The 26,896-nt window shown below is 42.9% G+C and overlaps 1 protein-coding gene across 2 annotated transcripts in view; it reads right to left on the bottom strand.

Moving 5' to 3' along the window:
• Nucleotides 1-10,926: 10,926 nt before the first annotated feature.
• Nucleotides 10,927-26,896, bottom strand: part of ENOPH1 (enolase-phosphatase 1) — a 79,087-nt gene continuing 63,117 nt past the window's right edge. For both annotated transcript variants that reach the window (XM_069742925.1, XM_069742919.1), the window contains exons 5-6: nt 13,805-13,928; nt 10,927-11,268 (exon numbers count right to left, since the gene is read on the bottom strand). In XM_069742925.1, coding sequence (XP_069599026.1) covers nt 11,129-11,268; nt 13,805-13,928 — 264 coding nt within the window. In that variant the 3' untranslated portion in view covers nt 10,927-11,128. The remainder of the gene's footprint in view (nt 11,269-13,804; nt 13,929-26,896) is intronic.

Below are 26,896 nucleotides of genomic sequence, written 5' to 3'. Positions count from 1 at the left end.
AAGCGATCACAGACCACCCAAATGACTGACATCTTTTGAGAGACGGGAAGATCTGAAATAAAATCCATAGAGATATGTGTCCAAGGTCTCTTCGGGACCGGCAAGGGCAAAAGCAACCCACTGGCACGAGAACAGCAGGGCTTAGCCCGAGCACAAATCCCACAGGACTGCACAAAAGTACGCACATCCCGCGACAGAGATGGCCACCAAAAGGATCTAGCCACCAACTCTCTAGTACCAAAGATTCCAGGATGACCAGCCAACACCGAACAATGAACCTCAGAGATAACTTTATTCGTCCACCTATCAGGGACAGTTTCTCCACTGGGCAACGATCAGGTTTATCAGCCTGAAATTTTTGCAGCACCCGCCGCAAATCAGGGGAGATAGACACAATTACTCCCTCTTTGAGGATACCCACCGGCTCAGATACACCCGGAGAGTCGGGCACAAAACTCCTAGACAGAGCATCCGCCTTCACATTTTTAGAGCCCGGAAGATATGAAATAACAAAGTCAAAACGGGCAAAAAACAACGACCAACGAGCTTGTCTAGGATTCAAGCGCTTGGCGGATTCGAGATAAGTCAAGTTCTTATGATCAGTCAAGACCACCACGCGATGCTTAGCTCCTTCAAGCCAATGACGCCACTCCTCGAATGCCCACTTCATGGCCAGCAACTCTCGATTGCCCACATCATAATTTCGCTCAGCAGGCGAAAACTTCCTGGAAAAGAAGGCGCATGGTTTCATCACCGAACAATCAGAACTTCTCAGCGACAAAACGGCCCCTGCTCCAATCTCAGAAGCATCAACCTCGACCTGGAACAGAAGCGAAACATCTGGTTGACACAACACAGGGGCAGAAGAAAAACGACGCTTCAACTCTTGAAAAGCATCCACAGCAGCAGAAGACCAATTGACCACATCAGCACCTTTCTTGGTCAAATCGGTCAATGGTTTAGCAATACTAGAAAAATTACAGATGAAGCGACGATAAAAATTAGCAAAGCCCAGGAACTTTTGCAGACTTTTCAGAGATGTCGGCTGAGTCCAATTATGGATGGCTTGGACCTTAACAGGGTCCATCTCGATAGTAGAAGGGGAAAAGATGAACCCCAAAAATGAAACCTTCTGGACACCAAAGAGACACTTTGATCCCTTCACAAACAAAGAATTAGCACGCAGGACCTGAAACACCGTTCTGACCTGCTTCACATGAGACTCCCAATCATCCGAGAAGATCAAAATGTCATCTAAGTACACAATCAGGAATTTATCCAGGTACTCTCGGAAGATGTCATGCATAAAGGACTGAAACACTGATGAAGCATTGGCAAGTCCGAATGGCATTACAAGATACTCAAAATGACCCTCGGGCGTATTAAATGCAGTTTTCCACTCATCGCCTCGCTTAATACGCACAAGATTATACGCACCACGAAGATCTATCTTGGTGAACCAACTAGCCCCCTTAATGCGAGCAAACAAATCAGATAATAATGGCAAAGGGTACTGAAATTTAACAGTAATCTCATTTAGAAGGCGGTAATCTATACAAGGTCTCAGTGAACCATCCTTCTTGGCTACAAAAAAGAACCCTGCTCCTAATGGCGACGATGACGGGCGAATATGCCCCTTCTCCAAAGACTCCTTCACATAACTCCGCATAGCGGCGTGCTCAGGCACAGATAAATTAAACAGTCGACCTTTTGGGAATTTACTACCAGGAATCAAATCAATAGCACAATCACAATCCCTATGCGGAGGTAGGGTATCGGACTTGGGCTCATCAAATATATCCCGGTAATCAGACAAGAACTCAGGAACCTCAGAAGGGGTGGATGACGAAATAGTCAGAAATGGGACATCACCATGTACCCCCTGACAACCCCAGCTGGACACAGACATGGATTTCCAATCTAATACTGGATTATGGCCTTGTAGTCATGGCAACCCCAACACGACCACATCATGCAAATTATGCAACACCAGAAAGCGAATAACCTCCTGATGTGCAGGAGCCATGCACATGGTCAGCTGGGTCCAGTACTGAGGCTTATTCTTGGCCAAAGGTGTAGCATCAATTCCTCTCAATGGAATAGGACACTGCAAGGGCTCCAAGAAAAACCCACAACGCCTAGCATACTCCAAGTCCATCAAATTCAGAGCAGCGCCTGAGTCCACAAATGCCATGACAGAATACGATGACAAAGAGCAGATCAAGGTAACGGACAGAAGAAATTTTGACTGTACCATACCAATGGTGGCAGACCTAGCGAACCGCTTAGTGCACTTAGGACAATCAGAGATAGCATGAGTGGAAACACCACAGTAGAAACACAGCCCATTCAGACGTCTATGTTCTTGCTGTGCAACTCTGGTCCAAGTCCTATCGCACTGCATAGGCTCAGATTTAAGCTCAGGTAATACCGCCAAATGGTGCACAGATTTACGCTCACACAAGCGTCGACCGATCTGAATGGCCAAAGACATAGACTCATTCAAACCAGCAGGCATAGGAAATCCCACCATGACATCCTTAAGGGCTTCAGAGAGACCTCTTCTGAAAATAGCTGCGAGCGCACCTTCATTCCACTGAGTGAGTACAGACCACTTTCGAAATTTCTGACAATATACCTATCTCATCCTGACCCTGACACAGAGCCAGCAAATTCTTCTCTGCCTGATCCACTGAATTAGGCTCATCGTACAGCAATCCGAGCGCCAGAAAAAACGCATCAACATTACTCAATGCAGGATCCCCTGGCGCAAGGGAAAATGCCCAGTCCTGAGGATCGCCACGCAAAAAAGAAATAACAATTCTCACTTGTTGAACTGGATCACCAGAGGAGCGAGGTTTCAAGGCCAGAAACAGTTTGCAATTATTTTTGAAATTCACAAACTTCGCTCTATCACCATAAAACAAATCAGGAATAGGAATTCTTGGTTCTAACATAGGCTTCTGAACCACCAAATCTTGAATCTTTTGTACATTTATAACGAGATTATCCAATGAAGAGCACAGACCCTGAATATCCATGTCCACACCTGTGTCCTGAACTACCCAAATGTCTAGGGGAAAAAAAAGGCAAAACACAGTGCAAAGAAAAAAAAATGGTCTCAGAACTTCTTTTTTCCCTCTATTGAGAATCATTAGTACTTTTGGCTTCCAGTACTGTTATGAAAGGTAATTCAGTACCACAATGGACATAGAGGTCAGTGCACATACAGTGACCTGGCAATAACCCAAAATACAAGAACGAGCTCTGAGACGTGGGAACTCTGTTGACCGCAATCCCTAATCCTAACCAACCACACTAGAGGCAGCCGTGGATTGCGCCTAACGCTGCCTATGCAACTCGGCACGGCCTGAGAAACTGGCTAGCCTGAAGATAGAAAATAAGCCTACCTTGCCTCAGAGAAATACCCCAAAGGAAAAGGCAGCCCCCACATATAATGACTGTGAGTTAAGATGAAAAGACAAACGTAGAGATGAAATAGACTTAGCAAAATGAGGCCCAACTTTCTGAACAGAGCGAGGATAGGAAAGGTAACTTTGCGGTCAACACAAAACCCTATAAAAACCACGCAAAGGGGGCAAAAAGACCCTCCGTACCGAACTAACGGCACGGAGGTACACCCTCTGCGTCCCAGAGCTTCCAGCAAGCAGAAAAAACAAATTGACAAGCTGGACAGAAAAAAAACAGAAAACAAATAGCAAAGAGGAACTTAGCTATGCAGAGCAGCAGGCCACAGGAACGATCCAGGAGGAAACAGGTCCAATACTAGAGCATAGACTGGAAGCCAGGATCAAAGCACTAGGTGGAGTTAAATAGGGTAGCACCTAACGACTTCACCATATCATCTGAGGAAGGAAACTCAGAAGCCGCAGTACCACTTTCCTCCACCAACGGAAGCTCACAGAGAGAATCAGCCGAAGTACCACTTGTGACCACAAGAGGGAGCTCTGCCACAGAATTCACAACAGTGGAGGTTACCTGATGTTTTGGGGTTGCTTTGCTGCCTCTGGCACTGGACTGCTAGACCGTGTGCATGGCATTATGAAGTCTGAAGACTACCAACAAATTTTGCAGCACAATGTAGGGCCCAGTGTGAGAAAGCTGGGTCTCCCTCAGAGGTCATGGGTCTTCCAGCAGGACAATGACCCAAAACACACTTCAAAAAGCACTAGAAAATGGTTTGAGAGAAAGCACTGGAGACTTCTAAGGTGGCAAGCAATGAGTCCAGACCTGAATCCCATAGAACACCTGTGGAGAGATCTAAAAATGGCAGTTTGGAAAAGGCACCCTTCAAATATCAGGGACATCGAGCAGTTTGCCAAAGAAGAATGGTCTAAAATTCCAGCAGAGCATTGTAAGAAACTCATTGTTACCGGAAGCGGTTGGTCACAGTTATTTTGGCTAAAGGTTGTGCAACCAAGTATTAGGCTGAGGGTGCCAATACTTTTGTCTGGCCCATTTTTGGAGTTTTGTGTGAAATGATCAATGTTTTGCTTTTTGCTTCATTCTCTTTTGTGTTTTTTCATTTAAGACAAATTAAATGAAGATAATAATACCAAATAATTTGTGTTTGCAATTATTTTCAGGAAGAAAATGAGTATTATCTGACAGAATTGCAGGGGTGTCAATACTTTTGACCATGACTGTATATACAGGAGGAGATGACTTACAGGTATAGACTATATACAGGAGATTACACACGTATATACTATATACAGGAGGAGATGACACAAGTATCTATATATATATATATATAATTGTCTAAGGGTTTTTCCGTCTGTCTGTCTGTCTTTCTGTCTGTCTGTCCTGGAAATCCCACGTCTCTGATTGGTCGAGGCCGCCAGACCTCGACCAATCAGCAACGTGCACAGTATCGATGTAGATGTCATAATGGTTGCCATGGCGACGATGATGTCATAAAGGTTGCCTCGACCAATCAGCGACGGGCACAGTCTGCCGCGAATTCTGGAATCATCATTGTCCATATACTACGGGGACATGCATATTCTAGAATACCCGATGCGTTAGAATCGGGCCACAATCTAGTATACTATATAAAAGAGATGACATATAGGTATATAGAGGAGATGACATACAGCAGGTATATACTATATACAGGGGAGATGACATACAGGTATATACCATATACAGGAGATGACAGTTATATACTATATATAGGAGGAGATGACATACAGGTATATAGTATATACAGAAGAGATGATACAGGTATATACTATATACAGGAGGAGATGACACATAGGTATATACAATATACAGGAGGAGATGACATACAGCAGGTATATACTATTTACAGGGGAGATGACATACAGGTATATACTATATACAGGAGATGGCATACAGGTGTATACTATATATAAGGGAGATGACAAACATGTATATACTGAGGGGAAAATGAGGTGTGAGGTGAAAATGAGGGGTGTGAGGTGAAAACGAAAAGGTGTGAGTGCAAAATGAGAGGAGTGAGGGAAAATAGTAGTGATTGGAAAATGACAGATTTGAGGTCGAAATGACAAGTGTTAGGGGGGGAATGAGAGGAGTGAGGGGGAAAATAAGAGGAGTGAGGGGGAAAATGAGAGGTGTAAGGGGGAAAATGAGAGATGTGAGGGGGAAAATGAGAGGCGTGATGGGAAAATAAGAGAAATGAGGTGCTATAACTATCCACAGATATTTACTATGCCCAGGCAACGTCGGCCTCTTCAGCTAGTTCTAAATATTTTTCTATCTACTGGCTAACACGGTACCAAGATATACATCTTTCTTGTTGGGTCTGGTGTCTCATCTTCCTCTTGACAATACCCCATAGATTCTCTATAGGGTTAAGATCAGATGAGTTTGCTGGCCACTTCACACTAGACGTCAAAGCAGCTTAAATTGTGTAACTCTCAACCCTTCCTCCAGACTCTGGAACCTTGATTTCCAAATGAAATGCAAAATTTACTTTCATCTGAAAACAACACCTTGGACCACAGAGCAACAGTCCAGTTCTGTTTCTCCTTGGTTCAGGTAGGACACTTCTGGCACTGTCTATTGGTCATGAGTGGCTTGACACAAGGAATGCGACACTTGTAGCCCATGTCCTGGATACGTCTGTGTGTGGTGGCTCAAGAAGTATTTACTCCAGCAGCAGTCCACTTCTTGTGAATCTCCCCCAAGTTTTTGAATGGCCTATTCTTAAAAAGTTTTTCAAGACTGCGATTATCCTGGTTGCTTGTGCATTTTTTTCTACCACACTTTTTCCTTCCACTCAACTTTCCATTAATATGCTTGGATGCAGAACTTTGAACATCCAACTTCTTTAGCAAGGACCTTTTGTGGCTTACCCTCCTTGTGGAGTGTGTCAATGACTGCCTTCTGGACATCTGTCAAGTCAGCATTCTTCCCCATAATTATGAAGCCTACTGAAACAGACTATGGGATCTTTTTAAACACTTAGGAAGCCTTTGCAGGTGTTTTTATTAGTTATTCTAATTTACTGAGATAATGACTTTTGGGTTTTCATTGGCTGTAAGCCATAATCATCAACATTAACAGAAATAAACACTTGAAATAGATCAATACATTATATAAAAGAGAAAGAACGGCTACAAGAGCCACAGCCAGCTCACCGATAGACTATCAGAGCGCGGAACTTCGTCCTGACCCAGACGTGCACCAGCAGAAGATGAGGAAAAACATACGTATTCCAGCTCCTTAAAAGTTAGATAAGTCTTTATTGATCCATTAAATTAAAATTGAACACAAAAATCCTTGCAAGTACTGGATGCCAACAGGTGGAAACAGCAGATTAAAGAGACGCGTTTTGATCTGAAAAGATCTTAGTCATGGCTTGCTATCTGACGGTACTGAGGTTCTATACATAGGTTAGTTAATACTATCACAACGCCTCTACTAGCCACATGATTTTTCTGAAGGTCCTAAAAACCAACAGCGCCAAAAAGATTAATCAATCACAAAATTCATTAAAATAGAATTTAACAATCATTATATAAACAATAAAACATTTAACAATAATGATACATGATTTCGTTTTTCTTATTCAGACCATAAGGAAATCTGGCTTGTAAATTATAAATCCAGAACACCTCTCTCGTTAGGAGGCGTCTTTTTACATCACCGCCCTGATTAGAATTTTTTTCCTTTCAATACCCTGGATTGTCATTGCTGAAATATCTCCTCTGTGACAGGTAACAAAATATTTAGCCACCATTGAAATGTTCTTATTGCCGATATTAAAATTGCCTATATCTCTCAGATGTTCAGATATTCTGCATAGGCAGCATCAATAGTAAAAAACTTGGTCACACAGGGTTAATAGCGGCGGTAACGGAGTGAGTTACCCACGGCATAACGCGGTCCATTACCGCTGGCATTAACCCTGTGTGAGCGGTGACTGCGGGGAGTATGGAGCGGGCGCCGGGCACTGACTGCAGGGGAGTAGGGAGGGACTAATCGGACTGTGGCCATCACTGATTGGTCGCGGCAGCCATGACAGGTAGCTGGCGAGACCAATCAGCGACTTGGATTCCATGACAGACAGAGGCCGCGACCAATGAATATCCATGACAGACACAAGGACAGACAGAAAGACGGAAGTGACCCTTAGACAATTATATATTAGATGTTAACTACACTGTGCAGAATTATTAGGCAAGTTGTATTTTAGAGGATTATTTTTAGTATTGATCAACAACTATGTTCTCAATCAACCCAAAAGACTCAAATATCAAAGCTTAATATTTTTGGAAGTTGGAGTGTTTTTTTTTTTTAGATTTGGCTATCTTAGGAGGATATCTGTTTGTGCAGGTAACTACTACTGTGCAGAATTATTAGGTAGGCAACTTAATAAAAACCAAATATATTCCCATCTCACTTGTTTATTTTCACCAGGTAAACCAATATAACTGCACAAAATTTAGAAATAAACATTTCTGACATGCAAAAACAAAACCCCCAAAAATTGACCGCTGTGCTCTGCTTTCACTTTACGGCCGGCAGTCAGTGAGTGCGGGAAGCAGACGGCAAGGGACCTGACGGACACCGGAATGTAAGTATGTAGTGTTTGTTTTTTTTTACATTTACGCTGGTAACCAGGGTAAACATCGGGTTACTAAGCGCGGTCCTGCGCTTAGTAACCCGATGTTTACCCTGGTTACAAGCGAACGCATCGCTAGATCGGTGTCACACACACTGATCTAGAGATGACAGCGGGAGATCCAGCGACGAAAGAATGTTCCAAACGATCTGCTACGACGTACGATTCTCAGCAGGATCCCTGATCGCTGCTGCGTGTCAGACACAGCGATATCGTAACGATATCGCTTGAACGTCACGAATCGTACCGTCGTAGCGATAAAAATGGCACTGTGTGACGGTACCCTAAGAATTTGCAACACATTTTCACTTTCAATTTCATACATTGTAAGTAGGGGGGTTGGGGCAGCATGAGGTTAACCAAGTATAAGATTAGATAAGGGCAGTGGAGAACAGTGACACACAAGAAGTAAGAAATGTCTCTATCTCCAGCAGAACTGCTTATCACTGTTGTTCATAGTTTGATAGAACATATATATTTGAGTAACATTTATAAAATTCATATGAAAGTTCAATTATGAAATATTAATCCATTTTTTCTAAAGCTGGAGTCGGAGTCGGTACATTTCTACCGACTCCGACCAAAACAAACTCCGACTCCACAGCCCTGGGGGCCATGTCATTATTTTTTCTTCTTTGAGACCTTTACTGGCCAACCACACTGTGGAGTAGTTGGAGACATGTGATGGAGCATTGTCCTGCATGAAAATCATGTTTTTCTTGAACGATACCGACTTCTTCCTGTACCACTGCTTGAAGAAGTGGTCTTCCAGAAACTGGCAGTAGGTCTTGGAGTTGAGCTTCACTCCATCCTCAACCCGAAAAGGTCCCACAAGTTCATCTTTGATGATACCTGCCCATACCAGTACCCCACCTCCACCTTGCTGGCGTCTGAGTCGGAGTGGAACTCTCTGCCCTTTACTGATCCAGCCTCTGGCCCATCAAGAGTCACTCATTTCATCAGTCCATAAAACCTTTGAAAAGTCAGTCTTAAGATATTTCTTGGCCAAGTCTTGACATTTTATCTTATGTTTCTTGTTCAAGGTTTTTCAGCCTTCCTTACCTTGGCCATGTCCCTTAGTATTGCACACCTTGGGCTTTTTGTTACTCAAGTAACGTTGCAGCTCTGAAATATGGCAAAACTGGTGGCAAACGGCATCTTGGCAGCTTCACGCTTGATTTTCCTCAATTCATGGGCAGTTCTGTTGGCTATTTGCCATGAAACGTTTGATTGTTCGGTGATCACGCTTCAAAAGTTTGGCAATTTCAAGACTGCTGCATCCCTCTGCAAGACATTTCACAATTTTGGACTTTTCAGAGCCTGTCAAATCTCTCTTCTGACCCATTTTGCCAAATGAAAGGAAGTTGCCTAATATTAAACACACCTTATATAGGGTTTTGATGTCATTAGACAACACCCCTCCTCATTACAGAGATGAACATCACCTGATTTACTTAATTGGTAGTTGCCTCTCAAGCCTGAACAGCTTGGAGTAGGACAACATGTATTAAAAGTATCATGTGATCAAAATACAACTTGCCTAATAATTCTGCACATAGTGTAGAGGGCAGGTCACTGAGGGATCAGTGACCTGTCAGAAGCCATATTGATGAATAAATAATCAGAGCACCACATGAAGACCCCCCCACAGCCCCGACCAGAAGCACGAGCATATAATTAACTCAAAACTGAAAATAAAGATTACACAACAACCACAAGATGGATTTCACCAACCAAGGCATCATTATAATCAGTATAACGGCACCGACCTGACACTTTCTGTAGGTTACTGTGCATACTCCTGCTGACAGATTCCCTTAGAGTCTTGCTGCTGCCATCATTACAAGTGTTTTTCTTGAGGACTGCATAGTGTGCACTGTTGCCTAGTCTGTCTCATGCATCTGCTGTCTCCCAAGCTTTCATCTATTTCTTCAACACAAAACTGCTAGCTGCTTTAATGTCAATTACATAGAGAAGAAAGTGGGCATTTGAGGGCCACTGACTGTGAAATAATGACTGACCATCAAAGGGGGAGCTTGGAAGTGGGAATTAATGGAAGCCCTCCCCTGAAGCCAAGTATGCGGGGAGGTCTCATGGGAACACAGACCCTACAGTTTATTTTTCATTTATTAGTTTAATTATCACTTTGCGGTTATATTGGTTGGTTTCTGTTATGAATTTTTAGGGTTAAATGAGTAATTAGTAAAGCTGTGGTAACACGAGCTGGTTATTTCTGGTTTTTTTGTTGGCGCTCTTTTTATGCCTTCTCATTGGTCAGCTGTAAAAGACCGGGAAAAATCTTGTCTATAAATAGGCAGGTTTACCTCAGTTTTCCTCATATCGTTTATGAAGAGAGAAGATCCCGCCCGCCCGCCCTCCCTATTTTGTTGTGTTCCTTTCCTTGTCGTGGTTGTTTATTTGAGGGTAAAATCGCCCAACTATCGGGTGGATTGTTTCAGTTATTTATTGGTGTTATTTAATTAATTTATGAAATTCTTGGTATTTATTTATTAAGATATTTATTGGTAATATTCAATTAATTTATTTCATGTCAACCTAAATAAACACCACGGCCATTGATTTCCAACTTGAGGTTGTGTCTTTATTTTAATTAAGAATGGGTTTTGTGTTACCATGTGCAATAGTTTCTGCTTCCATTCAAGTAGAGTGTGGCTACACAGTTATCAGCAGCAGTGCATGAAGTAAGGGTGCGGCTAGCAACTCTAGGAACACAGGACAAAAACAAAGAAATTACAGCATAGCCGGCATTCGGAAGTAAAAAGAAAATTAAATACCATTTCAGGTTCTTTTAATAAGATGGATAATCCTTTTAATGAACAGATAAAGTACAGACGTGATCCTGATGTAATCATCCAACCTTTCTGTCTACATACATGCACGTAAGTAGGACTTTTGATTGTAATAAATACTGTGAATGAATGGAAATGAGGCAACCCACTAGTTTAGTACTATTATAACATGTGATGTGTGAGGTCATTGTGGGGAAGGAAGATTAAGCTGATGAAATGAGGATATAAGATGGAATTGAGACTTCTCTTCATCTGTCAGTGCAGCATTGCCGGGCCTTACAGCTATGGCCACATGGACACCTGCTTCCCTTGCAGCCTCTGCCTCTGTATAAATGAAAAAAAGGATAATAAACTTAAAGCTATAAATACAATAGTGTATGCACTAGCGGCGCTTGTGAGATGGATGGAGGTAGCTGCGGGTACTGCTCCTCACCACACCGAGGAGAAGGGGGGAAGCTATGAAACACAAAACTGTATATAACAGTATATGTACCTGCGCTTGGCCTAATAGGAAACTATAGTACACAAACACGATAGGTAATTACCTTTTGGGTGGGAAAACAGTAGTGAGTCCGTCTAGGGCACATATACCAGGACTGAAGTAGCCGGTGTGCAGGGACTTGCAGGTGGAAAAACAGTAGTGAGTTCGTCTAGAGTACGTATAACAAGACTGAAATAGCCGATGTGCAGGGACTAGAGTGGGGGAACAATAACAATGTCACAATAAATATGTAGATAAAATCACACGTAAAATTACTAACACCCCGGACAGTGCACAACCTAACATAAATAATGCGTGTATATATGGACTTTCAAGCGGTGCCTCAGATATATAGTGGAGATCGAGTACCTGTCATATGGTAAGCCACGGGGATTATTCAGGCCCCTTGGTTTTAATGTATCAAGTTCAAATATATATCTGGTCTCCTCCCGGGACATTTGTTTGATATAGTCCCCATTACGCCAGTCCTGTTGACAACTACAACGCTCAATTGAGCTAAGTACAACGCTTCTAACTATAACGCTATAACGCTCAATTGAGCCAAGTGCAACGCTTTCATTTGCTACTACTACCAATACTACCAACAAGTTGCGGACTTCTTTTAGTGCCATTTTACCTAACTTCCTCCCCGTGGCTTACCATATGACAGGTACTCGATCTCCACTATATATCTGAGGCACCGCTTGAAAGTCCATATATACACGCATTATTTATGTTAGGTTGTGCACTGTCCGGGGTGTTAGTAATTTTACGTGTGATTTTATCTACATATTTATTGTGACATTGTTATTGTTCCCCCACTCTAGTCCCTGCACATCGGCTATTTCAGTCTTGTTATACGTACTCTAGACGAACTCACTACTGTTTTTCCACTTGCAAGTCTCGGCACACCGGATAATAAACTTAATTAACATCAACACTAGAATAATATAATGCAAGCAAGGATGGTATACATCTGTTCCCAATATTACGGCCAATAAGAGACATTAAAAAGCACTGCCATCAAAATATATTGTAGCCATCATATGATGTAGCACAATGTACTTACAATTGCTCATTTTGCCCTTTTACCCACCTAATTCTTCTCTTTTCCACTGGGTCTATGACATCTATTGATTAAAAACGGACTAGCTGAATCCTTCTAAGCTCTATGCAGAAACATGAGGTCTCTTTTCCAGGTGGTGAACTTTGGCTGTCTTTATACCAGGTTCTCAGTATCAATACTGTGGGGTGTGAGAGCACTGAATGGGGCTCACGGCCATCTCCCAGAGATTACTGTAGCTCTCATGTTCAGAAAGGTTGGTTATCACTGTTCAAAACATTCATGGAATTTCCATACATAGGTCATTGAGTGGGTGATGAGTGGAGGAGGTCTGACTACTGGCATTTTGACTATCCAACAGAATGGATCAGCTGCAGGACTGGGTTCAAAACCAGACACAGATCATAGACATAAGCAGAGCTTATGTTAGCGTATGTCATCTATGTGATGTCAGTGGCTGTCATGAAGCTGGTAGGAGAACCAAACAGAAAAGTCTGGCCCTCCAAGGTACAATTACACGGCTCGATTAATCATGTTCGAGCATTTCTAAGAACACTAGTTTAAAAAAAAACTGTGTAGTATAAACAGGCAGTCGAACACCCTATGAATGAGGAAAATCTTGTACGTTGGATGAAATGATTTGTTGCTTTGCTCAGAAAAACATTCTTGGCAGCGCAGAGTGATCTATTGAAGCATCGTCTGCCTGTTTAAACAGGCTATTAAATGTCTGCCAATCAACGAACAAGTAACTCCTTGGTCATTGTTAAGTGCTGTTCGTTGGTCATTGTTGAGGTCGGCTAGTCCACGCAGACCATTACTTTTTTGATTATGGACATCCCAATGCCTAGATGCTCTCAGTTGACAAAAGGATGACTTAGCCAAATTGTGAAAGCCCAATATTAGGGTAATACAATCTCTTTTCAGTGTCACTGCAGTTGACCAACTCCTTGGTGCACAATTACAGCACTAGATTTGTAGAGGACAAGATCTAACAGAGTTTAATAGACATATAATGAAGACAGACAGGAAGGCCTTCATTAAGTCGCTGCATCCAATTAAAGTGGTTTTCTGGTTCCAGAAGAGCCCTAATCCCTGGCTGCAGTGTGCTGTAAAAACACACTGTGCTTTATTCAATCTCACCAGGTCAAGCACTGAATTTTACCAGTTGTCTAAGGTAGGACATATACTTTTATTTATGCAGAAGTATAACCAGGCATTCAATATACAGAATAGTGAGATACCATTATATAGAAAATTAGCTTAAGAACTATTTGCTTCATTATATTAGTAAGTAAGCAGGGAGCCATTTTACCTACCCATAGTAATGTCAGTGAGGAAAAGAATATTCTCAGTGGAACACCCAATTTTATCAGCAATTCTTCTATAGCTCTCACTTTCCACTTTGGATCCGACTGTAGTATCAAAATGTCCATTAATTAACTGAAAAAAATTGAATACATATGTTACTAACTGATGGCAGTTGTACATAGAGTCAGTAAAAAAAAAAAAAGATTTCATGGTATTCTGAAAGGTTTTAAGCTATGAAGGTATCAGAATTAAGATCCATTTAGAGGAGGAGTGCTAATCTACAGATGTTGGCTGTCATCTGACGAACAAACAACATGCATTTTCATTGGGTACAATGATTTTTAAGGGGAATTTGTGACCAGGTTTTTGCTACCTCATATGAGAGCAGCACGTTGTACTGGCAGAAACCATGAAGTATCACTCATTGGGCTGCTTGCTGCACTTTGGATAAAATTTCTGTTTTATCTGCAGCAGATCTAGTAGTTCGCTGAATGCTGTAACTCTAGGTCCCCACCCACACCACTCATTGGCAGATTTTTTTATACACTGTGTGTAGGCAGAAAACTGCCAATCAGTGGTAGGGGCATAATTATTCAGAACTCGTCAATATACATGACTATATGGCAGCAGGTTTACTAGTACATTAGTGATAAAATCACTGTTTTATCAGCAGTCGATTATCAAAACTACAAGCAGTCAAGTAAAGATTGCCATACTCATTAGATGGATGTCTCTCCCAGGGTTCGGCCAAGCACTCCTTTGTTCGGTGTGAGAAAGATGCCAACAGACAATTCTGGCAGAAGTTTCGCTTCAGGAGAACAAAGTGATCACCAATTTGTCAGCGCCCCATACACATTAGAATCTGTGTGTCTCTAACTCAGATGTTGCCAAAAAAACCATCAGAAGCTTCCAAACACATGACATCATCATATGGGCAGTCCAGAATTGTTTAAAGGCATAGTAATCTTAATTTATGTAAACTTTTGACTTTGCAATAAGTAATAAAAATGCCTTAAAACAATCTCTTTCTCTTATTATTCTAGCATTTAGCAAATAATAATTATGGTAATCCTAATTGACCTAAAGCAGAAAAGGTTTATTCCGATTTCACATCCCAGCAAAAACGTGTGACTCCTACAGAGGCATCGCATGTCCTGGGTGAAGGCGGCCAAAAGTCAGCAAGTGACGTCAGACAGTATGGAGGACCTTTGGAAACAACTAGTGCAAGCCCATGAGCAGCAGCACCAACAGCATAAGCTACAGCAGCAACAGGAGACAGGAAAGCTACTTATGCAGCAGATCCAGCTCCAAGTATAAGAAAAATCAGCCGCACTCAAATGGTTGAAAGTTCAGCAAACTGTGTAGTTTCTTTATTAACACAAACAATAAACATCACCAAGTGCTTTTTTAGGAGGTAAATGGGTGGCGGACTATTCAATTCGGGTAACGTTTCGACCCCAGCGGGTCTTTATCAAAACCTCACTTATGCCAAAGAGGTAGAAGAGAGGAGAAAGCGCAGAGTTCCCATAGGGCAGCTCTGGTGGAGTTGTGTGGAAGCACGTCCGCCTGGTGGGTGATCCAGCAGCAACTGGACCAGCAATGATAAAAGCAGCAGCAGCAGATTGATTGATGTGCTCACAGAGGCGGTTTGTGGCATGGCAACAGCTCCAACTCCAAGGTCACTGGATGATCTTTCCATCCACAAGGCGGTAAGGAGAGCCCTGCAGAAAATGACACCAGGTGATGACATGGAGGCCTTTTTGACCATCTTTGAATGGGTCATAGAGAGAGAGAGAGAACCTTCTGCCAAAGCAATGGGCTGAGGTCCCGACACCATACTTGACGAGGGAGCCCCAGAAAGCCTACTATAACTTGGCGCTGCAAGACGCCAAAGGAATATCACAAGCTAAAAACTAATTTGGACACATTTGTGGGGACTGTCAGGGCACATCGGGGCCTATCACGGGTACAAATGCCCCACTCCCAAATGTTTGACCTACTGCATCTGGTATAAAAATTGTTGCAGACAGAATCCTCTAGCCCTGCACAGATGGTAGAGCGAGTGGTGAAGGACCAGTTTGTGCATTCCCTTAATAGGCCAATACAGATTTGGGTCGCCCAGGGAGATCCCAGAGACGCTGATGAACTGGTGCGACTGGTTGAGAGGTATCGGGGGGGGGGGGGGGGGGGGGAGGGTGGTCAGGGATTCCTTGAGAAAGCAGCCCACTCCGCTTTGCATTGTTCTGGGACATGTGGGGAAAGCAGGGACGCCTGGTTGCTTGGACGACAGCCAGATCACTCCTAAAGAAACCTTGCCACAGGCCATAGAAGACGAGTTTCCCTTGTGTGTGCTTTTCGGTGACAAGGATAAGGTAGCATCCCCTGAGGACAATATTCCTGAGCTGGAGGTGTCCGAGGGAAACTTTGGAACTGCACAACTCAGGGACTCAACTCTTAAAAGGGGCATTTGAAAATGTGATAGTGTTAAATGGAGTGCCTCAGGACAGTTGGTTCCTGCATTTTGCCATGAATGGGGATTTTCTTTATAGACTAACTAAGCCAAGAGATGAGGTGATAGAGTAGTTACTAGTGCCAGGGCCCTATAGAAGCAGGGTGTTCGACATGGCTCATTCCACGTGTTGGGTGGTCACTTGGGGACAGATAAGACTCAGGAACGAATTTTCCAGAGATTCTACTGGCCTAGGTGCTACAAAGAAATGAGCTACTGTCCTACCTGCCAGTTAACTTCCCCTGTGGCCCACTTACACAGTCTCCTGGTACCGTTGCCCATCATCGAGGTTCCATTCAAACGCATAGTAATCGACTTAGTGGGGCCCCTGCTGAAGTGAGCAAGAGGACATCAATATATATTAGTGGTCTTGGATTATGCTACCCGGTACCCAGAGGCGATACCCCTAAGAAATTCCACTGCAAAGTGCATCTCACGAGAGTTGCTCGATATCTTCTCTCAAACCAGTCTGCTGAAGGAGACAATGATGACTCAAGGGACCACCTTCACGTTGAAGTTCATGAGGAAATTGTGCAAGACTCTGCACTGAGAGGTTTAACAAAACCTTTAAGGCTATGTTGAGGAAAGCAGTGAAGGACAGCCGAGACTGGGACTGTCTGTTCCCCTACCTGTTAATTCTCCATCAGGGAAGTTCCCCAAGCTTCCACAGGTTTTTCTCCATTTGAACTACTCTATGGCCGACACTCTAGAGGACTCCTGGATGTGGCAAAAGAATCCTGGGAAGCGGAGACCTCACCCTTTAGAAGCGTGGTGGAGCATGTTGCCCAGATGCAAGAGAGGATTGCCAACATGATGCCCATTGTGAAGGAACACCCCCTCAAGGCACAGGAAACAGTCCAAAGTATATAATAGGTCAGCCAGGGTGAGATGGTTCAACCCAGGGGATCAAGCACTTGTGTTGGAACCCATGGTAGAGAGCAAGTTCCTGGCCAAGTGGCAGGGCCCCTATGAGGTGGTAGAGAAAGTTGGTGAAGTTAACTATAAAATCCACCAACCAGGGAAGAGTAAGCCCTATCAGGTTTATCATGTTAAATTAAATTGATTTAAACCATGGCAGGACAGAGAACCCATGGAAGCTCCTTGCCTGGTGGCAAAGTCCACTGTCAGCATGGAAGATGTTAAGGTATTGGACACCTTGTCCCGCTCACAGAAACAGCAATGTCAGGAGCTGTTGCAGCGGAATAAATACCTGTTTTCTGAGTTGCCATGCCTCACTAGAGCATAAGGTACTCATAAAGCCTCATGTTTGCGTCAATCTAAAGCCATATTGGATTCCAGAGGCTGCAGAGAGGTGATCTTGAAAGCGGTGAAGTGGATGCTGAATATAGGGGTCATTGAAGAATCTAAGAGTGGATGATACAGTCCCATAGTGTTGGTGCCAAAACCAGATGGGGAGTGGCAGTTCTGTAATGACTATAGGAAGCTCAATGAGGTCTTGAAATTTGACACCTACACAATGCTGAGCGTAGATGAGCTTATTGAGAGGCTAGGACCAGCTCGGTACATTATCACCCTGGACCTCACTAAAGAATACTGGCAAATTTCCCTGTCCTCAGAGGCCAAGTAGAAGATGGCCTTCTCGACGTTAGATGAATGTGATCAGTACGTTAGGATGAAATTTGGTTTGCATGGAGTTCCGGCAGCTTTTCAGAGAGCCATGGCCTGGATCTTAACACCCCACAAAAAAGTATGCAGCGGCCTACTTAGATGACCGTCATATTCAGCCAGGACTAAGGAAGTAATCTTGGAAAAGTTCAGGCCATACTTGACACTTTAAGGATGGCAGGCTTAACCATCAACACAAAAAAATGTGCTATGAGGATGGAGGAAGCCAAGTATCTGGGCTACGTGGTAGGTAGAGGTGAAATAAAACCTCAAATAAGCAATACAAAACTGCCCACAGTCCCTCTCGAAATAGCAGGTCAGGACATTTCTAGGTATCGTGGGCCACTATCAAAGATTTGTCCTTAACTTTTCCCTGATAGCAGCCTCGCTGACAGATCTTCTGAAAAAGTCGGCTATGGCCAAGTGGTCACCAGAAGATGAGGCGGCCTTCTAGGAATGGAAACTGGTTCTCTGTAAACAGCCAGTTTTGGTGGCACCCAACTTCCCCAAATAGTATGTGGTTCAGACAGACGCATCAGATGTCTGGCTGGAAGCAGTTTTGTCCCAGGAAATTAACAGAGAGGAACACCCTGTAATGCACCTCTGTCGGAAGCTGTCTACATGTGAGCAGAACTACTCCATAGTGAAAAAAGAATGTTTGGCCATCAAGCAGGAGTTGGACACAGATATTACCTGTTGTTAGGTAGAAGGTTCAGGTTAGTGTCGCACCATGCACCACTGAAGGTGGATGCGAGAGAAGGGAAACAATGCCCGAGCAACTAGGTGGTTCCAAGCACTACAGGATTTAAGTTTTCAGGTAAAGCAAAGGCCTGGGAAACAACATTGGAATGCAGATGACCTATCAAGGGTCAATTGTATGTTGGCAGGAGGTGCCGAGCCCCCCCGGCATTGGGCAGAGGGGAGTGTGTAAGGTGGAAGCTGGACAGGTCGTTGATGGGAGATATGCGTCCCTGAGGTGCCAAGGCTCAGGGAAGTAGGACCTGGAGAAGCAGGCTCCAGCGCACTTGGTGCTAAGAGGTGTTTTAATGGACACAGATTATGGGTCCGGGTTTTACAAGCAGCTGAAAGCCGGGTAGGATCGGCTGCTCACTTACCTCCAGTCCAGGTCTTGGATTGTCTAATTTAAGGCAGCTGGGGCTGTCTCACGTTGTCTGTGTGTTTTCCAAAGTGAGGAGGCCTTGCATATGCTGCTCAGACCTGGCTGGAGTCTGAGAGGTAAAGACTCATGCTTAAACAGCTGAGCCCATGTGTTAAATGGACTGGCTATTTTCCTGTTTTGTTCTGTTATACCTTTTGATTACCTGTAAGAGGCTGCTTTATTTTTGTTAACCCTGACGATTTATGAACTTTTAATAAACCGCCTGTTTGTTTTGAAACAATGAACTAAATCCCATGTGTGTACCAGTGTCTACCACAGAGCCAATCCCTCACAATATATAGATAACTCGCTCTCTCTCTATATCCACATATGTATACATACTCAAACAACGGGGAAAATAAGTATTGGATACACTGCCAATTTTGCAAGTTTTCCCACCTAAAAAAAATGGAGAGGTCTGTAATTTTTATCGTAGTTACACTTCAACTGTGAAAGACAGAATCTAAACATAAAAAACAGAAAATCACATTGTATGATTTTTAAATAACATAGTAACATAGTTAGTAAGGCCGAAAAAAGACATTTGTCCATCCAGTTCAGCCTATATTCCATCATAATAAATCCCCAGATCTACGTCCTTCTACAGAACCTAATAATTGTATGATACAATATTGTTCTGCTCCAGGAAGACATCCAGGCCTCTCTTGAACCCCTCGACTGAGTTCGCCATCACCACCTCCTCAGGCAAGCAATTCCAGATTCTCACTGCCCTAACAGTAAAGAATCCTCTTCTATGTTGGTGGAAAAACCTTCTCTCCTCCAGACGCAAAGAATGCCCCCTTGTGCCCGTCACCTTCCTTGGTATAAACAGATCCTCACCGAGATATTTGTATTGTCCCCTTATATACTTATACATGGTTATTAGATCGCCCCTCAGTCGTCTTTTTTCTAGACTAAATAATCCTAATTTCGCTAATCTATCTGGGTATTGTAGTTCTCCCATCCCCTTTATTAATTTTGTTGACCTCCTTTGTACTCTCTCTAGTTCCATTATATCCTTCCTGAGCACCGGTGCCCAAAACTGGACACAGTACTCCATGTGCGGTCTAACTAGGGATTTGTACAGAGGCAGTATAATGCTCTCATCATGTGTATCCAGACCTCTTTTAATGCACCCCATGATCCTGTTTGCCTTGGCAGCTGCTGCCTGGCACTGGCTGCTCCAGGTAAGTTTATCATTAACTAGGATCCCCAAGTCCTTCTCCCTGTCAGATTTACCCAGTGGTTTCCCATTCAGTGTGTAATGGTGATATTGATTCCTTCTTCCCATGTGTATAACCTTACATTTATCATTGTTAAACCTCATCTGCCACCTTTCAGCCCAAGTTTCCAACTTATCCAGATCCATCTGTAGCAGAATACTATCTTCTCTTGTATTAACTGCTTTACATAGTTTTGTATCATCTGCAAATATCGATATTTTACTGTGTAAACCTTCTACCAGATCATTAACCCCTCTGTGACCTTAGATGTACTATCCCGTTGAGGTGCCATGGGCTTATCTGACCCTGGACGGGATAGTACGTCATAGCCGATCGGCCGCGCTCCCGGGGGGAGCGCGGCCGATCGCGGCCGGGTGTCAGCTGCTTATCGCAGCTGACATCCGGCACTATGTGCCAGGAGCGGTCACGGACCGCCCCCGGCACATTAACCCCTGGCACACCGCGATCAAAGATGATCGCGATGTGCCGGCGGTGCAGGGAAGCACCGCACAGGGAGGGGGCTCCCTGCGGGCTTCCCTGAGACCCCCGGAGCAACGCGATGTGATCGCGTTGCTGCGAGGGTCTCACCTCCCTCCCTGCTCCCTCCAGCCCCGGATCCAAGATGGCCGCGGATCCGGGTCCTGCAGGGAGGGAGGTGGCTTCACAGAGCCTGCTTAGAGCAGGCACTGTGAAGCCTGCAGCGCTGCATGTCAGATCAGTGATCTGACAGAGTGCTGTGCAAACTGTCAGATCACTGATCTGTGATGTCCCCCCTGGGACAAAGTAAAAAAGTAAAAAAAAAATTTTCCAAATGTGTAAAAAAAATTAAAAAAAATATTCCAAAATAATGAAAAAAAAAAATAAATATTATTCCCATAAATACATTTCTTCATCTAAATAAAAAAAAAAACCAATAAAAGTACACATATTTAGTATCGCCGCGTCCGTAACGACCCGACCTATAAAACTGTCCCACTAGTTAACCCCTTCAGTAAACACCGTAAGAAAAAAAAAAAAAAAAACGAGGCAAAAAACAACGCTTTATTATCATACCGCCGAACAAAAAGTGGAATAACACGCGATCAAAAGGACAGATATAAATAACCATGGTACCGCTGAAAGCGTCATATTGTCCCGCAAAAAAAGAGCCGCCATACAGCATCATCAGCAAAAAAATAAAAAAGTTATAGTCCTGAGAATAAAGCGATGCAAAAATAATTATTTTTTCTGTAAAATAGTTTTTATCGTATAAAAGCGCCAAACCATAAAAAAAATGATATAAATGAGGTATCGCTGTAATCGTACTGACCCGAAGAATAAAACTGATTTATCAATTTTACCAAATGCGGAACGGTATAAACGCCTCCCCCAATAGAAATTCATGAATAGCTGGCTTTTGGTCATTCTTCCTCACAAAAATCGGAATAAAAAGCGATCAAAAAATGTCACGTGCCCAAAAATGTTTTCAATAAAAACGTCAACTCGTCCCGCAAAAAACAAGACCTCACATGACTCTGTGGACCAAAATATGGAAAAATTATAGCTCTCAAAATGTGGTATTGCAAAAAATATTTTTTGCAATAAAAAGGGTTTTTCAGTGTGTGACGGCTGCCAATCATAAAAATCCGCTAAAAAACTCGCTATGAAAGTAAATCAAACCCCCCTTCATCACCCCCTTAGTTAGGGAAAAATAAAAAAAAATGTATTTATTTCCATTTTCCCATTAGGGCTAGGGTTAGGGCTAGGGTTAGGGCTAGGGTTAGGGCTAGGGTTAGGGCTAGGGTTAGGGCTAGGGTTAGGGCTAGGGTTAGGGCTAGGGTTAGGGCTAGGGTTAGGGTTAGGGCTAGGGTTAGGGCTAGGGTTAGGGTTAGGGCTAGGGTTAGGGCTAGGGTTAGGGCTAGGGTTAGGGTTAGGGCTAGGGTTAGGGTTGGGGCTACGGTTAGGGTTGGGGCTAAAGTTAGGGTTAGGGTTTAGATTACATTTACAGTTGGGAATAGGGTTGGGATTAGGGTTAGGGGTGTGTCAGGGTTAGAGGTGTGGTTAGGGTTACCGTTGGAATTAGGGTTAGGGGTGTGTTTAGATTAGGGTTTCAGTTATAATTGGGGGGTTTCCACTGTTTCGGCACATCAGGGGCTCTCCAAACACGACATGGCGTCCGATCTCAATTCCAGCCAATTCTGCGTTGAAAAAGTAAAACAGTGCTCCTTCCCTTCCGAGCTCTCCTGTGTGCCCAAACAGGGGTTCACCCCAACATATGGGGTATCAGCGTACTCAGGACAAATTGGACAACAACTTTTGTTACCCTTGGGAAAATACAAAACTGGGGGCTAAAAAATAATTTTTGTGGGAAAACAAAAAGATTTTTTATTTTCACGGCTCTGCGTTATAAACTGTAGTGAAACACTTGGGGGTTCAAAGTTCTCACAACACATCTAGATAAGTTCATTGAGGGGTCTAGTTTCCAATATGGGGTCACTTGTGGGGGGTTTCTACTGTTTAGGTACATTAGGGGTTCTGCAAACGCAATGTGACGCCTGCAGACCAATCCACCCAAGTCTGCATTCCAAATGATGCTCCTTCCCTTCCGAGCCCTCCCATGCGCCCAAACGGTGGTTCCCCCCCACATATCGGGTATCAGCGTACTCAGGACAAATTGGACAACAACATTTAGGGTCCAATTTCTCCTGCTAACCTTGGAAAAATACAAAACTGGGGGCTAAAATATAATTTTTGTGGAAAAAAAAATATTTTTTATTTGCATGGCTCTGCGTTATAAACTGTAGTGAAATACTTGGGGGTTCAAAGCTCTCACAACACATCAAGATGAGTTCCTTAGGGGGTCTACTTTCCAAAATGGTGTCACTTGTGGGGGGTTTCTACTGTTTAGGTACATTAGGGGCTCTGCAAACGCAATGTGACGCCTGCAGACCATTCCATCTAAGTCTGCATTCCAAATGGCGCTCCTTCCCTTCCGAGCCCTCCCATGCGCCCAAACGGTGGTTCCCCCCCACATATGGGGTATCAGCGTACTCAGGACAAATTGGACAACAACTTTTGGGGTCCAATTTCTCCTGTTACCCTAGGGAAAATACAAAACTGGGGGCTAAAAAATAATTTTTGTGGGAAAAAAATTTTGTTTTATTTTTATGGCTCTGCATTATAAACTTCTGTGAAGCCCTTGGTGGGTCAAAGTGCTCACCATACATCCAGATAAGTTCCTTAGGGGGTCTACTTTCCAAAATGGTGTCACTTGTGGGGGGTTTCAATGTTTAGGCACATCAGTGGCTCTCCAAACGCAACATGGCGTCCCATCTCAATTCCTGTCAATTTTGCATTGAAAAGTCAAACGGCGCTCCTTCCCTTCCGAGCTCTCCCATGCGCCCAAACAGTGGTTTACTGCCACATATGGGGTATCAGCGTACTCGGGACAAATTGGACAACAACTTTTGAGGTCCAATTTCTTCTCTTACCCTTGGAAAAATAAAAAATTGGGGGCAAAAATATAATTTTTGTGAAAAAATATGATTTTTTATTTTTACGGTTCTGCATTATAAACTTCTGTGAAGCACTTGGTGGGTCAAAGTGCTCACCACACCTCTAGATAAGTTCCTTAGGGGGTCTACTTTCCAAAATGGTGTCACTTGTGGGGGGTTTCAATGTTTAGGCACATCAGTGGCTCTCCAAACGCAACATGGCGTCCCATCTCAATTCCTGTCAATTTTGCATTGAAAAGTCAAATAGCGCTCCTTCCCTTCCGAGCTCTCCCATGCGCCCAAACAGTGGTTTACTGCCACATATGGGGTATCAGCGTACTCAGGACAAATTGGACAACAACTTTTTGGGTCCAATTTCTCCTGTTACCCTTGGTAAAATAAAACAAATTGGAGCTGAAGTAAATTTTTTGTGTAAAAAAGTTAAATGTTCATTTTTATTTAAACATTCCAAAAATTCCTATTAAACACCTGAAGGGTTAATAAACTTCTTGAATGTGGTTTTGAGCACCTTGAGGGGTGCAGTTTTTAGAATGGTGTCACACTTGGGCATTTTCTATCATATAGACCCCTCAAAATGACTTCAAATGAGACGTGGTCCCTAAAAAAAAATGGTGTTGTAAAAATGAGAAATTGCTGGTCAACTTTTAACCCTTATAACTCCCTAACAAAAAAAAAAATTGGTTCCAAAATTATGCTGATGTAAAGGAGACATGTGGGAAATGTTACTTATTAAGTATTTTGTGTGACATATCTCTGTGATTTAATTGCATAAAAATTCAAAGTTTGAAAATTGCGAAATTTTCAAAATTTTCGCCAAATTTCCGTTTTTTTCACAAATAAACGCAGGTACTATCAAAGAAATTTTACCACTATCATGAAGTACAATATGTCACGAGAAAACAATGTCAGAATCACCAGGATCCGTTGAAGCGTTTCGGAGTTATAACCTCATAAAGGGACAGTGGTCAGAATTGTAAAAATTGGCCTGGTCATTGACGTGCAAACCACCCTTGGGGGTAAAGGGGTTAATGAATATGTTGCAGAGAACAGGTCCCAATACTGACCCCTGCGGTACCCCACTGGTCACAGCAACCCAGTTAGAGACTATACCATTTATAACCACCCTTTGTTTTCTATCACTAAGCCAGTTACTAACCCATTTACACACATTTTCCCCCAGACCAAGCATTCTCATTTTGTGTACCAACCTCTTGTGCGGCACGGTATCAAAGGCTTTGGAAAAATCGAGATATACCACGTCCAATGACTCACCGTGGTCCAGCCTATAGCTTACCTCTTCATAAAAACTGATTAGATTGGTTTGACAGGAGCGATTTCTCATAAACCCATGCTGATATGGAGTTAAACAGTTATTCTCATTGAGATAATCCAGAATAACATCCCTCAGAAACCCTTCAAATATTTTACCAACAATAGAGGTTAGACTTACTGGCCTATAATTTCCAGGTTCACTTTTAGAGCCCTTTTTGAATATTGGCACCACATTTGCTATGCGCCAGTCCTGCGGAACAGACCCTGTCGCTATAGAGTCCCTAAAAATAAGAAATAATGGTTTATCTATTACATTACTTAGTTCTCTTAGTACTCGTGGGTGTATGCCATCCGGACCCGGAGATTTATCTATTTTAATCTTATTTAGCCGGTTTCGCACCTCTTCTTGGGTTAGATTGGTGACCCTTAATATAGGGTTTTCATTGTTTCTTGGGATTTCACCTAGCATTTAATTTTCCACCGTGAATACCGTGGAGAAGAAGGTGTTTAATATGTTAGCTTTTTCCTCGTCATCTACAACCATTCCTTCCTCACTATTTTTTAAGGGGCCTACATTTTCAGTTTTTATTCTTTTACTATTGATATAGTTGAAGAACAGTTTGGGATTAATTTTACTCTCCTTAGCAATGTGCTTCTCTGTTTCCTTTTTGGCAGCTTTAATTAGTTTTTTAGATAAAGTATTTTTCTCCCTATAGTTTTTTAGAGCTTCAATGGTGCCATCCTGCTTTAGTAGTGCAAATGCTTTCTTTTTACTGTTAATTGCCTGTCTTACTTACTATTTCTAGTCCTTTTATTCCCACAAGGTATAAACCGCTTACACTGCCTATTTAGGATGTTCTTAAACATTTCCCATTTATTATCTGTATTCTTATTTCTGAGGATATTGTCCCAGTCTACCAGATTAAGGGCATCTCTAAGCTGGTCAAACTTTGCCTTCCTAAAGTTCAGTGTTTTTGTGACTCCCTGACAAGTCCCCCTAGTGAAAGACAGGTGAAACTGTACAATATTGTGGTCGCGATTTCCTAGATGCCCAACCACCTGCAGATTTGTTATTCTGTCAGGTCCATTAGATAGTATTAGGTCTAAAAGTGCTGCTCCTCTGGTTGGATTCTGCACCAATTGTGAAAGATAATTTTTCTTGGTTATTAGCAGAAACCTGTTGCCTTTATGGGTTTCACAGGTTTCTGTTTCCCAGTTAATATCCGGGTAGTTAAAGTCCCCCATAACCAGGACCTCATTATGGGTTGCAGCTTCATCTATCTGCTTTAGAAGTAGACTTTCCATGGTTTCTGTTATATTTGGGGGTTTGTAACAGACCCCAATGAGAATTTTGTTACCATTTTTCCCTCCATGAATTTCGACCCATATGGACTCGACATCCTCATTTCCTTCGCTAATATCCTCCCTTAAAGTGGACTTTAGACAAGACTTTACATAGAGACAAACCCCTCCTCCTCTCCGATTTTTACGATCCTTTCTAAACAGACTGTAACCCTGTAAGTTAACTGCCCAGTCATAGCTTTCATCTAACCATGTCTCGGTTATTCCCACTATGTCAAAGTTACCTGTAGATATTTCTGCTTCTAGTTCTTCCATCTTGTTTGTCAGGCTTCTGGCGTTTGCGAGCATGCAGTTTAGAGGATTTTGTTTTCTTCCAATCTCCTCGCTGTGGATTGTTTTAGAAATGTTCTTACCTCCCTTCTGAGTATGTTTTCCTGGGTCTTCTTTGTTCAAGTCTAATGTTTTTCTTCCCGTCCCCTCTTCTTCTAGTTTAACGCCCTCCTGATGAGTGTAGC

The sequence above is a fragment of the Ranitomeya imitator genome, chromosome 1, assembly GCF_032444005.1.
Source record: "Ranitomeya imitator isolate aRanImi1 chromosome 1, aRanImi1.pri, whole genome shotgun sequence".
Lineage (NCBI taxonomy): Eukaryota > Metazoa > Chordata > Amphibia > Anura > Dendrobatidae > Ranitomeya > Ranitomeya imitator.
Note: the sequence above shows the minus strand (reverse complement) of the source record. Positions and strands in the feature narration are given on the sequence as shown.